This window comes from Eurosta solidaginis, chromosome 2 (assembly GCF_040869045.1).
Source record: "Eurosta solidaginis isolate ZX-2024a chromosome 2, ASM4086904v1, whole genome shotgun sequence".
Taxonomy (NCBI): domain Eukaryota; kingdom Metazoa; phylum Arthropoda; class Insecta; order Diptera; family Tephritidae; genus Eurosta; species Eurosta solidaginis.
Genome location: NC_090320.1, coordinates 82695392 through 82708911, shown reverse-complemented (window position 1 = coordinate 82708911; position 13520 = coordinate 82695392). Strand labels below are relative to the sequence as shown.

Here is a 13520-nt window from a genome sequence, read left to right as displayed (position 1 = left end):
GCTGAAACAGTATTGAATCTAGTACGTTTTTTTTAGCAAAGCACGAAATCGTAACGAAACTAATATTTAGTAATTTGTTTATAAAAACAAAAAATGAATATAGTAGATCAAAGCTACTGACGCGGTATATACATAGGTGATGTGCTTGTTTACCAAAACGAAATTTTTAGCAGCCAGTTCAAAGGTCAAAATACACGGCGTCGTCCCTCGACTTCTCACAAAAAATGAATCTGCCGTCAGAGTTTGCCTGTTTACGATAATGAAAATTTTTATTTTAAGCATTGTCGTATATATTGGGTTTTTTAGGTTTTCCAACTTTGTTGTCTAACTCATTTTGTTGTGTTGATTTTCCGACAGGGTGGATAAATGATGTATATTGAAACGATTTTCCGTCATCCCTTCTCAAATTTGGTTTCGAGATAAACCGGTTTCGATTTTGGTTCTCGACACTGGTGATGGCACAACCAACGCCTAAACCGGTTTATCTTTAAACCAAATTTGAGAACGGATGACGGAAATTCGTTTCAATATACATACATACATTTGTCAATATACATACATCATTTATCCACCCTGTCGGAAAATCAACACAACAAAATGAGTTAGGCAACAAAGTTGGAAAACGTAAAAAACCCAATATATACGGAAGTGTAAGCGACAATGCTACAACAACAACCACAACAATGCTTAAAATAAAACATTTCTGAAGTTGTGTAAATTTCTAAAAATATGTTTGACGTATTTCACGATATTATAGAGAGAGATATGGGGAAGAAAGGTCAAATGTAGTCATAGAGAAAACAAAAACTCAATAAGTAAAAGTGGAATTGCTTAAGGATTAATATAGCTGCTTAATTTTTTTATAAAAATACAATCATTTAATTCCAGTTTCTATGTCTTTTTCGCTGAATTTACCCAGATTTCTTTCTTTAGGTTTTTATCCAGTTAAAGCTCTAGCTGCAGAAATGCAGCTGAAATATTTTACATAACAGTGTTTAGTGACAAACTTTCTTGCTTTGAGTTGTTCTACTTTTGGTTTCATGAGTCTGCTCGTGTAATTGAACTAGAACAATCTAGATCACAAATTCTTTCGTAGTTTAGTTTATATTTTAGCCAAATGCCCCATTTTAATTAGCCACGAATTGGTTGTTTTGAAATGTTTAGCCTTAAAAGCGTTTCATGAGCTGTTTGCTCTGGATTACACAAGCTTGGTCTATTAGCTTTTGAAAGCTGCTCTACTCTGCTCTGCCCTGACCTGTTCTGCAATAATTTTGGGTTGGATAAACGGACTTTTATTTATCTATTTTGGTTTTGTAAACTGTTTGAAAAATATATTTATTCAAAGACTTATTTTTATTTCGCTTATAACCAATTAATTTCTTTTACCAGACCTTCACTTCTTAACAACGAAATTGTTCGCCAAGTTGAAGCGGCAATAGCACCATTACGCTCTTCAACGGAATCACCCGAACGTTCATCTTCACCTGAAAGCGATTCCATGATGATGGCCGATCGTGACGTAATGACACTACCGCTGCGTAAACGTAAGGTTTACATGCGCGAGGGTTCACCCATGGAAGGACCAACTAGGAATTTATCTTCGAAACAAATAGATAAGCCGAACAGTCACTTCAATTCAGAATCGACTAATGATGAATCAAATGTAAAACTTGGCGTTACTAACGTAAGCGATGAAACAGGAGCAAAAGTGATGCGCATGAGCTCGGTTATACAGTTTGCTAAAGCTTCATAACTCAAAGCAAAACTTAGTGGATACCGCACAACTTAAAAATGTTTCAATTCAGGATAACAATTAAAGACTGTTAATACATATGTATGTATTTACTTATATAAATACATAAGTAGATACTATACATATATGTATATAAATTTGATGCTGCGAATAAAAAGAGTTACATTGTTGTTTTGGACTACGCTGCGGACTACGAATCGGAATCAATGTAAACTTAGACTTCAATTTTAAGTTAAAAAATTATATTAACATTAATGTCGCCAAAAGTATTATTTTAAGAACTATAAAATATATACTTGCATACGGTTGTATGTATTCTCAAATCACAGTACCGAATTCATTACGATTTATATTTGGAAACAATTCTTTGATATTGAAGTTTGTGGTTTAAATTAGCATTATTACCATAAATAATATCATAAATAATATTTGGTTTAAATTTTTTAAATGTTAAGAACAATAGGACTGGTAAAGAAAGAGCTGAAATTTTCAAATTTGAAATGTAAACACACTACCATATCCCCATGCACGCACGCACATAACAGTCAGTGATACCAAAACAGAAAATTTCCTCTGTTTGTGGAATTTTTTTAAAATCAAATAAAAATAGCTACTTGAGGAAAACGGGTTTCTGCAAGCTTACAGCACATAAAAAGGTAATTTTAAAAATTACTTTTTCATTGTTCAGTTGAAGTTCTTGATTTAGGCTGGTGAGGTTAGGTTAAAGTTATCAGTCAATAAAGACGTCACATAGATTGAATGTGCCCGTAGTAGTGTTACTAATTTCATTGCCATCGATAGTTTGCGATAATTTTGAGTTTACTTTTTTAGGCTAACTGGGCTGAGTCAATAGTCTGCAGAGCAAAAGCACTGCGAGTAAATTTTGTTAGCAACAAAACGACATTCGGTAGGCCGATGTAGAGCTACGCGGAGGTCTTCTTCGCCCTTCCTTCGACAAGGAGCTTTCACGACAATTTATTATGTAGTATAATTCCAAGTTATTTTGTTGTTGGTGTAGCAGTGCTTCGCCCCATCCAATAGGTGCGACCACTCACAAATTGTCATCAATATCCTGTAAAGGAAGGCCCACGAAACTTGCAGTTCCAACTCGGGTGGACCAGAGTTAGAGGGGTGTAAGATTCATTGGTCGTTATAAGGTCACGCTCTCTCGTAAAAGTTGCGGCTCCGCTGGCAAGTGTGGCCGGATTTCCGGGATTCTTCCAGCGGGAATGAAACGAGCCGACGTGGATTCAATGATCTTGTCGAAAAGACGCTCTTGACGGGCATCAGTCTGGATTGGGAGGGCAGCAAAGCGATTGTCAGTATATTTTTTATAGCCTTGCCAAATTCTTTCTTAAAGTTTATGAAAGTGCGTTTTTCCATGGTAATGAATTTGGTGATCAGCTCGAGCGAAAGTAGAATGGGTAGGTGTTCGGATGCCAATGTTACCATGGGCTGTCAGTTGACGCAGTTAAAAGAGCCCTGCACTCACGATGGAGATATCTGGCGACCTATGACAGCTTCCTACCATACGCGTTTAGACCTTAATTTGTCATATCCCGCCCGGCAAAGCGAACTTTTTTTAGCGGACAGCTTAATACACATATATTAATTTCTCTAGAGGTTCGAGTAGAATATATGGCAAACTAATACATCCTGCAAGATACAAGAAAACAAGGTAGTTCCACTTTGACCAACGTTTTTGGTATTTGTCACCGATTCTACTACTCCTCGCTCCGTATTTGGATATAGACATTGTCATACAACTCTTCCGCATCATCTCCCGATGGGAAGTGTGAATTAAGTAGTGCCTCAGAGATCTCTTCACTACTATGTTACCATTTGCCATCGTCCTTTTTTATCAGACGGTGGACTGTGTCTCACTGAGATGGCACTTTCGTCCGTCTCGCCGTTTTGCTGGGACATCCTTTGTCCGCAGCCATTTTATCATGAAAACCTTTTCGATTTGTTGATTTTACGTGTATGGTTCCTCAACACATTCCTATACCCGTCTTAGCACTGGTCGCTTTCAGAAACTGGTTGGTGTCATATGGGGACACATTGCAAGCAGAACATACACTATGTATGTCGGGGTTGATTCTGGATAGGTAAGAGTTTAACCTGTTACAGTACTCAGATCGAAGTTGAGCTAGAGTGACGCTCGTCTCCCGGCGAGCAGTGCGCTCCTCTTCTACGAGTTCTGGGTATTTTCCTTTAAGAATTGGGTTCGCCGGTCCCAAGCCTATTTGTGGGTATCACTGAGGATCTGTTTGTGTTTTTTTACTTCATACGGCTGTGTTCTCAGGTGCTGTATTTCCTCATAATGCTTACGGAAATGACTTCTTAAGCCGCTGGGACGTGTGGCCTCTTCAATCAGATGTCTGTTGGGATGCCCAGGTTTCTTGGTATTTAACAGAAACTGTTTGTTCCAGGGACTGAAACTGTTATTCCTTTTATAATATAATTTCTTGCAAAACTGTTAATTTTGGGCTTTAAATATATTTGTATCAAGATAAAAATTATTTTCGGATTTTTATTTTTTAAGTCCGATAGAAAACTATTTAAACTCGGACTTTTAAAAATAATATTAAAACATTTTTTTATTTCGGATAAGCCGTTTCTTAGTTATCAAGCGGGACTTTTATTTGGGCCTTAAAAAATAAAAGTCCGGATTTAACTTTTATTTCCGGACTTTTATTTTTAAAAGTCCCAGTTTAACTAGTTCTATCGGACTCAAAAAATAAAAATAAAGATTTTACTTTTATATGTGGACTTTTATGGAAAAAGTTCGAAAAATAAAAAGGATGCATGATTCGACTTGATATTGCTATAGGGATACCTGGGAACTCAAACATTTTCACCTAGGACAATTTTTTGACCAGGACCTTTTCGACTCCAAAAAAAAAAAATTATTATTATTTTCCGTCCCTGGTTTGTTCAGCATTTCATTTCTTTCCCTAATGGGGAGTACTCTTGCCTCATTATGTATGTGGAGTTCTGACAGACAGTTCGTAGCGGTTCTGAGAGCGGTGTTTGGCAGGCCTGTATTTTCTTCCAGTGAGAAACCCTTAGGCTTGGCGACCATACTGGGGACGCGTAGCATGCAATCGGCCGGCCAATTGCGTTGTAAGTGGTAATGAGCGTTTTTTATCTTTACCCCAAGTACTACCAACAAGAGATTCGAGGATTTAATTACGTCTCTGGCTTTTAGGTACAATTGCGGTTGCATGCTCACCAAAATGGAGATCCTGATCGAACGTCACACGCAATATTTGTATTTGGATGTAAGACAGTCGGTAGCGTAATGCCATTGAAGTGGATGTCCAATATAGTGGACATTTACCATGTCCATATTGTAAATAAGGTCGCCGATGATTTGGTCGGTGATAATGTTTCGCGAGGCGAAAAATTGGAGAGATCAGTGATTACAAAGCTCATCGATGTGGGGGCCTGGACTTGTGGCCATTATTGTGCAGTCATCGGCGTAGGATACACTGGTGACTCCTTCTGGTGGTGAAGGTAGCTTCGATATGTAGAAGTTAAACAAAAGCGGGGATAGGACACCACTCTGTGGCACCCCTTGCTTAATTCTCCTGTGTTGAGATGTTATTTTCTTGAACTGCACCGATGCATGCCGACCAGACATAATTTGCGGTCCACCTTTGGAGACTTGGAGGAAGGGAGGACCATTCCAGGTCTTGAAGTAACGAGCCGTGGTTGACTGTATCAAAAGCTTTTGATAGCTCTAGCGCAACGAGTACTGTTCTGTGGTGAGATTTTTAATTCAATCTTCAATTTGTCTGCGTGTTAATGGCGTTTAGCACGGTGGTGGTACTATGTAGGGGTTTCCCTTCTCTACCCTGTTTAGAGGGATGCTGAAGCTGATAAATACATGGTTTGAATAGATGGCCTGTCAAGGACCCTCCATTCGTACCCGATATATCATGCTCAGAGCTCAATGTGATACAACCAGATTACTTGAAGTTGACCATTTGGCAAAACTTTAGTAGTTTTGCAAGAAACTTATAATCAGACATAGCTGCATACAAGTGACTAATTTTCGCGCTGTCAATAGTCGCTGCGAATTAGACAAGAAAATGGTATGTGTTCGTTCTTTCCCGAAATAAGTAGAAGTAAAGTATTCTATAGTTTTAGCACCATTATATTAACTAATAGTTAAAATTATAATAACTGAAAAAAAAATATTCAAAAATTTCTTCGTGCGTGTGTGAGGCGCAAGAAAGAATACAATTTATAGAAATGTAATGCAACCTTGAGGGAACGTTTTTTATGTGCTTACTTTTAATAAATAATGTAAGCTATGGCTTAAGTATATACATACGTACATACATACCGATTTATACTAAAAAATTTCATTAAGTTGAAATAAAAATATAAAAACATTTAAAAAAGTGTATCTTTCATTTCAACTTTATGTGATAGACGGACGTCTTGCCACCAGTGTTTAAGATCCGAGGAACTAACATCGGTTCGGATCACTATCTCGTAGCATCCAGTGAAGTTATAAAGTGAAAAACTCATAAAAAAATTTGTTCAAATTATAGCATATGAGTTGATGTGGCAACGCTTGACGTCTGCAGTAAAATAATAGAATGAAATAAAAGCCAAATTAAACTTCCTTAACCCTAACGCCATAGTCGTAACCATACCCATATCCATAACCATCTCAATGTGATCGATTAATGGTGCCTTAACCTAAAAATCGTGAAAATTTCATAAAAATGATGAAAACGCAAAAAATTACAAACATATTCCACAAAAAATAAGTATCTTAGTCATAACGTATCCAAAACAATGAAAAAAATCTAAAAAAAAGTTATTAAATTCACCAACTCAAATATTTTTAGGTTATGGATATGGCGAGAAACCAAAAACCAATTGATTGGCTATGGCGTTAGCGTTATGGTATGGCACCATTAATCGATAACATTCCTTTCCATAACGTAGGTTCGATCAGCTGATTTATCTGGTTATGGCTTTATGGTTATAAGTCACCATTAATTCGCCCTTAATAATGAGAGTGTAATACTGCCAATGACATAAAAACGAATAGGAACAAGACAGACAAGATAACTGAAGAAGTGAAACACCAAAAGAGACAAGAGGAACGGATGAAAAAAAAAACGACATTGAAATACGGGAACATGGCACGTCCACGCAAAATAAGTGCGAAAAAGAAAACTAAAATTTACTATTAAAATAAAGCGTTTATAAAATGTATGAAATTTCATTTTCATTTTATTACTTCACAGAACACAAATTCGCCCTTCCCCCTCGGATTTTGCGTAATAAAGAAATCGTATCAAATACACCTACGAGTGTATGTAAGAAAAACAAAAAAATCCTTCGCCAAAAGGAACATTTATTAATATTGTAACGAATTTTGGGAAATTCCGCTTATTTGAAACGTTCGAATAGCTAAACTGTTGAATAAATCACTCCAATATTCAGTATTACAAACTGCTCTTTATTAGCCTACTTCGGGAGTAGTACAATTATACTTCACTTCGCAACTAATAGCGTGTTTAAATCAAACTCTGTTGCCTCGTCTGCATATTTCTCCAAAGGTCTAGACATTTCACCTTCTAGAACTCCTGTAGCTCATGTTTGGTTACGAGCTATATACGTGTATATTTGTAGTTTATATCCATATGCGTGTGTATGTGTGAGTAACTACTTCGCTGATGACTACATGTGTGTGCGTGTGAGATATATCTTCGTCGCCTTCTACATAAGTGTTACTAGCTTTAACGTGGACATGTATATAAAAGTGGCTGCTTTATGTTTTTATTGTTGCGTGATTATTTACTAACAGCCTAGTGATGTCAACATTCGCCACAATATATCATTTATCTGCGCCCATGCACCGACAGAGGAGAAAGACAATGGGGTGTATGAATGATTAGAATGCACATACGACCACCGCTATGATATAAAGTCGTGCTTGGCGACTTTTACGCCGCAGTGGGCAAAGGTGTTTTTGCCCCCACGGTCGGAAAGTTCAGCCTACACAATGAAACCTCTCCTAATGGGCTGAGGCTGATCGAACTCCCGATGATCGAAGCATGGCCATGGCTATGATAGACGGACGTGCCACCAATGTTTAAGATACGAGCAACTAACATCGGTTCGGATCACTATCTCGTAGCATCCAAAATACGCGGCCACCTCTGCGCGGCTAAACGCAAAGAACAACGTTGAAAAGCCTCAATCGCAACAGACTGCCAATAATTTCGCAACTCGACTTTCACCACCGCTCTTTGAGAGCATAAGTCAGCCCGACGGAATGCAGAAGCAGTTGGAGAATATCTTCAAAGCACTTCGTACTGCCGCCAAGGAAAACATTGGTTACTGGTGACCACGGGAAACTTACTGGTACAATGAATAATGCCGCATCGCAACCGAAGGAAAAGACGCTGCCTACAGGGTTACATAAAAAATTAAGCGACAAAAAAGTGTGTGAATGCTACCGCAAATTCAAATGCGAAGCGAGACCCCTTTCATAATCATCACTAATTGGCGCTTTACCGTCTAAGCGATTTTGGACGTTTCGTTACAACTCAAGTCAGCTATTCCTCTTTTGCGATAGCTGACGCCATTTGGGACCACCAAGGGAGGTCAAGTTTTCTTCCATCTGCCTCTCCCAACTCAGTGTCTCCTCCTTTCTCTGCTTCCGAACTGTGGTGTCGACTGAAATACATTTTTGGCCGGAGAGTCTTCGTCCATTCCCTGACATGACCTAGCCTGCGAAGCCTTTGGGGTTTTATTCGGTACTCTATCGTCATATCTGCGTAAAGCTTATACAGCTTATCATTTTACGTCCTTAGATACTCGCCGTCGGGATCACGGACAGGACCACAAATCTTCCGGAGAACTTTTCACTCGACACCGTCCATGTTTCCAAGCCATACATCAGGACGGTTATGATGATTGGCTTGTAGAGCGTTATTTTTATTCGTCGAGAGAGGACTCTACTTTTCAATTGCATACTCAGTCCCAAGCAACTCTTGTTAGCAAGAGTTATTCTCCGTTTGATTTCTAAGCTGACATTGTCTTTGCTGTGAATGCTGGTTCCCAGAGAGACGAAATCCTTCCTTTGAATTTATATCCGTTAACAGTGACGTGGCTACCAAGGCGCAAATGCGCCGACTTTCTTGGACTGCAGTCAGTACTTCGTCTTGTCCTCATTTACCGAAAGCCCCACTTTTTTGTTTCTTTATCTAATCAAGAAAGAAAGTACAGAGTATTTGTTCGGGTAAACAATATCACCATACGCCAGTAATTGTACGCTCTTATAATAGAATGTACCATCACGCTTTAGCTCTGCTGCAAGAATAGTCTTCTCCAGCATTATGTTAAAGCGATCGCACGAAAGGGAGTCGCCTTATCTGAATCCTTACGGAGCTGGTGTTGTTGCTCAATGTCATTTGGCATAGCCTTATTAACTTTGCAGGGAACATTAATTCTTCTTTTCGCGCTGACGAATGCTGCTTTCAAGTCGACGAAAAGATGGTGAGCGTCGATTCTTTAATCGTGAGTCTTCTCCAGGATCTGGCGCATCGCGAAGATCTGGTCAATAGTAAATTTAAAAGGTACGAAGCTGCATAAGGTACAATGAGTTTGTAGACAGTGCTTCAAATTTTCGCACAGTACGCTGTATTCTCAAAGGATATGTACATACATAACTTGTGCCAAAGCATATTATTATTAGCCGTATACGTTTACGTTTAAGCGTAAAAAAACGCTTATCCTCGCTTAGATAGGATACCCATCGAGCGGCAACTAGCTACATAACATGTTGTACCGAAAAGCGCAGACACAAACCTCTGGTGGCCATAGTGTATAACATATAGCTGAATAGGTTGCGATGAATAGTGGACACACACCATTTGTAGAGCGTAAACGAATATAGATGTAAAAAAATACAGCTATTGTCTCAGGTGACCATTGGTTCATCCTGAAAGAAATTCCCATCCCGAAAAACCATAATTTCGCCTTAAAATGTTACGGTATGGCAACGCTTCTTGCAAAACAACAAACATTATGAAACTTCAAAAATCCCCAAATACGTAAAAAATTTGGAAGTTGAACTGCCTTCTTTTTTATACAGTGATCATAACGCAGTGTTGCCAAAACTATTTCAGAAAATGGCTAGATAGATCAAAAAAAAGCCAAACAAAAAATTTCTAAGACTAAGAAAAAAAACTAAAAATGTAAGGCAACTGTTCTTGAGTTTTATTCACTTTTTTCATAAAAAACATAAGTGTAAATATTTAATATATTTAGTGAAAAGATTTGTACTTATTTTTACTCCGATTTCATGAAAAATAAATAAAGTTATTTACAGATGTAATCTGTGTTTTATAAAAATTGTTTAAAGTCAAGTATTTGACCACTCTTCTACTACTATTACTACAACTATTTCAGTGCTTGCCACATTATATGTAATTACATAAAGGTAGTATGTGTGAGATAATTTATATACGTTAAATAAGTCTTAAAATATTTCAATATCAATTTTTCATCTATTTAAGAATTCATGAGCTTAAAACCGGCTTATAATAATTGAATTTCAATTATAATGTTTTCTAAGAGAAACTGAAAAGAATGAAACATTTACTGGCATATTGCTATGGAACCATTTCGAAAACCGCCAAAGTAATCATCATGAGGCAATTTTGTAATGTTGTCAAAGGTTTCATTGGGATTCGAACCGTGAATCACGTGGTGAAACTGCAGTAGCCTTTAACCAATAGGCCATCCTGCTCATTGTTTACTATATAGTTTGGCAGCTTAAATAGAGCTTATGTTGCGAATAGAGTGGAAGGCAGTGGACTAGGTAGTCGAATGTCATATAATGAAGGAATTGATGTTCGGAGTTTTTTCAAAATTTGCCGAAATCCTGAATCACAAAAGGGAGTGTAGTTAAGTACGAAAATGAAAAAATGTAGTTAGGCTTTGCTCCTTTTTTAGCAGGAGATTTTCATTTTAAAAATATAATATACAAACTACCATTCATTCTATTACTTTTTTAGGAGGAGATTTTCATTTTAAAAATGTAATATATAAACCAATGTTCCTTCTATTACTCATTTTATATATGGAGCTTCACATGCACTTTATAAAAACGTGCTTTTTATTTTTACGAACTTATTCCTCAATGAAAATAAATGAAAGACGTATTAATGTAAGCATTAATCATGTTTATTACTTCTTAAATGTTCTTCTTAAATATTATAAATGTGTTAAAAGTAGCAGGACTAAAATAATATTGACAAATCTGATATGTCAAACTAATTTTATATAATAAAAATGATTTCCTAAATTGCTTGCATCTTATACATATGCATTATATTTTAAATTTTCTCTAACCTTTTTGTGCTGACTAAATTTTGCTTCTGCATAACTTTCTTTGGCTATATAAGATAAAAATTCCAGGGGCCGTTTTCACCATCTTCGGTGAACGCTAACAAACACTTTATTTGAAAGAAATCGTTCAGTGATTCGTCAAATAAGGGTTACTTTAAAATAACGGACGTTAAAGTTCCCCTCTCACATGAGGAAAAAGGAAATACAACTATTTTTATAACATGAAGATATATAGAAAATTTATTGGGGATTGCACTGCGACCGTTGATCTATTGTGCCCTCATCAGATTGCGTCGCGTTCCAGAGGGATATGTTCCACCGTCTCTCCTGATCGATCACGAAATCGACATGAATACAAAATTATGTTTTTTATTTAGTTGACCGGCGATAGAAATTCTTATATTTTTCAAGAAATTCAGGAAACTTCAAGAAGAACCCTAAGTTCTTAATTATTTGTGTTTTGCTTTGACGTTGGCGGTGGGTTGCTTACAGATTGAAGCAATCAAAGGGCGTGTGTTCAAAGTCAGATGTAGACGCAACGCAAGTGTCAAAACGACTCAAAAGTCACCTTAAGCTTAGTTGCTTCACGTGTTATATATAATTATTAATTAAAACCGTTGGATCTCGTAAAAAGCTAAACTTAGGCAAGATACACACGAGACATAGCTTCGTAGACGCGTACAAAATATGGAATGCAGCTACGATTTTCTACCCCTCAAGATTTCTTATGCTGTACCTAATACGCTTCTATGAAGATACGCCTCGTGTGCATCTTCCATTAGATTATTTTCAAAGAAAAAATGCTGTTTTTTAAACTTTGCTAATATTCACATAAATGTCTACTACTATGGCTGTCGCTTCCATACTACTATTTCATTATTTAAAAAGAAAATTAGTTCTGAAAAATGCAACTTTGTCACATGCGTTCTCAAACACGGTTGCTAAACCATGTTTTCATTTAGGCCCAAAATGCATCGAAAAAAAGACCAGATCTCAAAAAAGAGGACCAAATTTTAAGTTTTTTATTCGTATAAAAACAATTGGGACGTTTCAATGGTTTAATATATACAATTTTAATAAAGTAGAAACTTCTTTTAATTCAAACTGCACAAACAAAAAGAAAGTGCACCTTTAGGTATTATATGTTCACATTGCTAGGATTAATCTATGTCTTTCACCAACCAAACGTTGTGAACCTAGTTTTGCTTGATTGCAATGGAATAAAGTCCATAGCGCAGTTAGGTTTTATTAAAGAACGGTTACAAAATTTGCTTTGTGGCAAACTCAGTAAATCGTAAATAAGACTAAGCAGTGTTGTTAATGCTATTTTTTTATAGATGTTTACTTTTTCTCTAACAGTTTAAACTTCATACCAGAGCCTAGATTCAGTAAGTGTGAGTTGGATTTCAGACTAAAAATCAAGCGTCTTAATAGTTTCAACTGTGTAATAATTGAATACCGATCGAAATATCTATCCACTAAAACAAGTCTTTTTTCTGATAAGTCCGTTGTTTCATCAAAAATTAATGACAATGTGTTTGCCCGAACATTCACCACTTCCCTTTTTAATGCCTTGCCTAAATTATCTACCGGGTGAAATGTCATTGTTCTGCTACATTTTATAGATAGAGCAATTTTCGTGGTAAGAATTCCATTGCAGTAAATTGAAAATTATATGTGGATAATAGATTTGCGGAAAATTTTATTTGCAGTATTTTGAATTTTTGTTTCAGTTTAAGTGAAAAAGAAATAAGCGTCCCAAAACTGTGCCGAAAAAACCAAAATTTAGAAAAACGGACCAGCGTACCATATGGGGTTGGAAAGGACCATTTTTGTTCCAAATGGAATAAGGGGCAACCGTGTTCTCAAATGCAAGCTTCCAAATCAAAACATATACATATAAGTACTTCGACATTACGAAATACATTGTCGCGTTGTGAGGCAAAATATTGTTGCATAAAACCTTTTTGACCGCCACAATACCACAGATTAAGTATAAAATTTCACAAAAATAATAAAATTTTTCGAGAATCGCACCGAATAATTGCAGTCATTGTTTACGAATTTAGATACAATGAGATTGGCAAATACGAACGTGTATGAAATGTAATGTCAAAACGTATATGCACATGGTTGTATTTCAATACACGAAAATGCTTTAAAAACGCATGAAATTGTTAAATTAAAGTTGAAAAGAAAATGTTAAAAACTTTAATATAAATAAAAAGCTTCTTTTAATAACAACAAATACGCCCTATATATTCTATTTATACATGAATTGGTAAGGTTTATCGCACTTTAAAATTTAAGCTAAATAATCTAAAGTTTTTTTTTGAAATTGAGTCGAGAACTGTGCGTGTGAATGTGCGAATTTCAC

At 36.5% G+C, this 13520-nt stretch overlaps 1 protein-coding gene across 4 annotated transcripts in view; it reads left to right on the top strand.

Moving 5' to 3' along the window:
- The window catches only part of Kr-h1 (Kruppel homolog 1), a 115604-nt gene extending 109439 nt beyond the window's left edge, over positions 1–6165 (top strand). For all 4 annotated transcript variants that reach the window (XM_067765934.1, XM_067765932.1, XM_067765933.1 and 1 more), the window contains exon 4: positions 1390–6165. In XM_067765934.1, the coding sequence (XP_067622035.1) occupies positions 1390–1753 (364 nt within the window). In that variant the 3' untranslated portion in view covers positions 1754–6165. The remainder of the gene's footprint in view (positions 1–1389) is intronic.
- The last annotated feature ends 7355 nt before the right edge of the window (positions 6166–13520 follow it).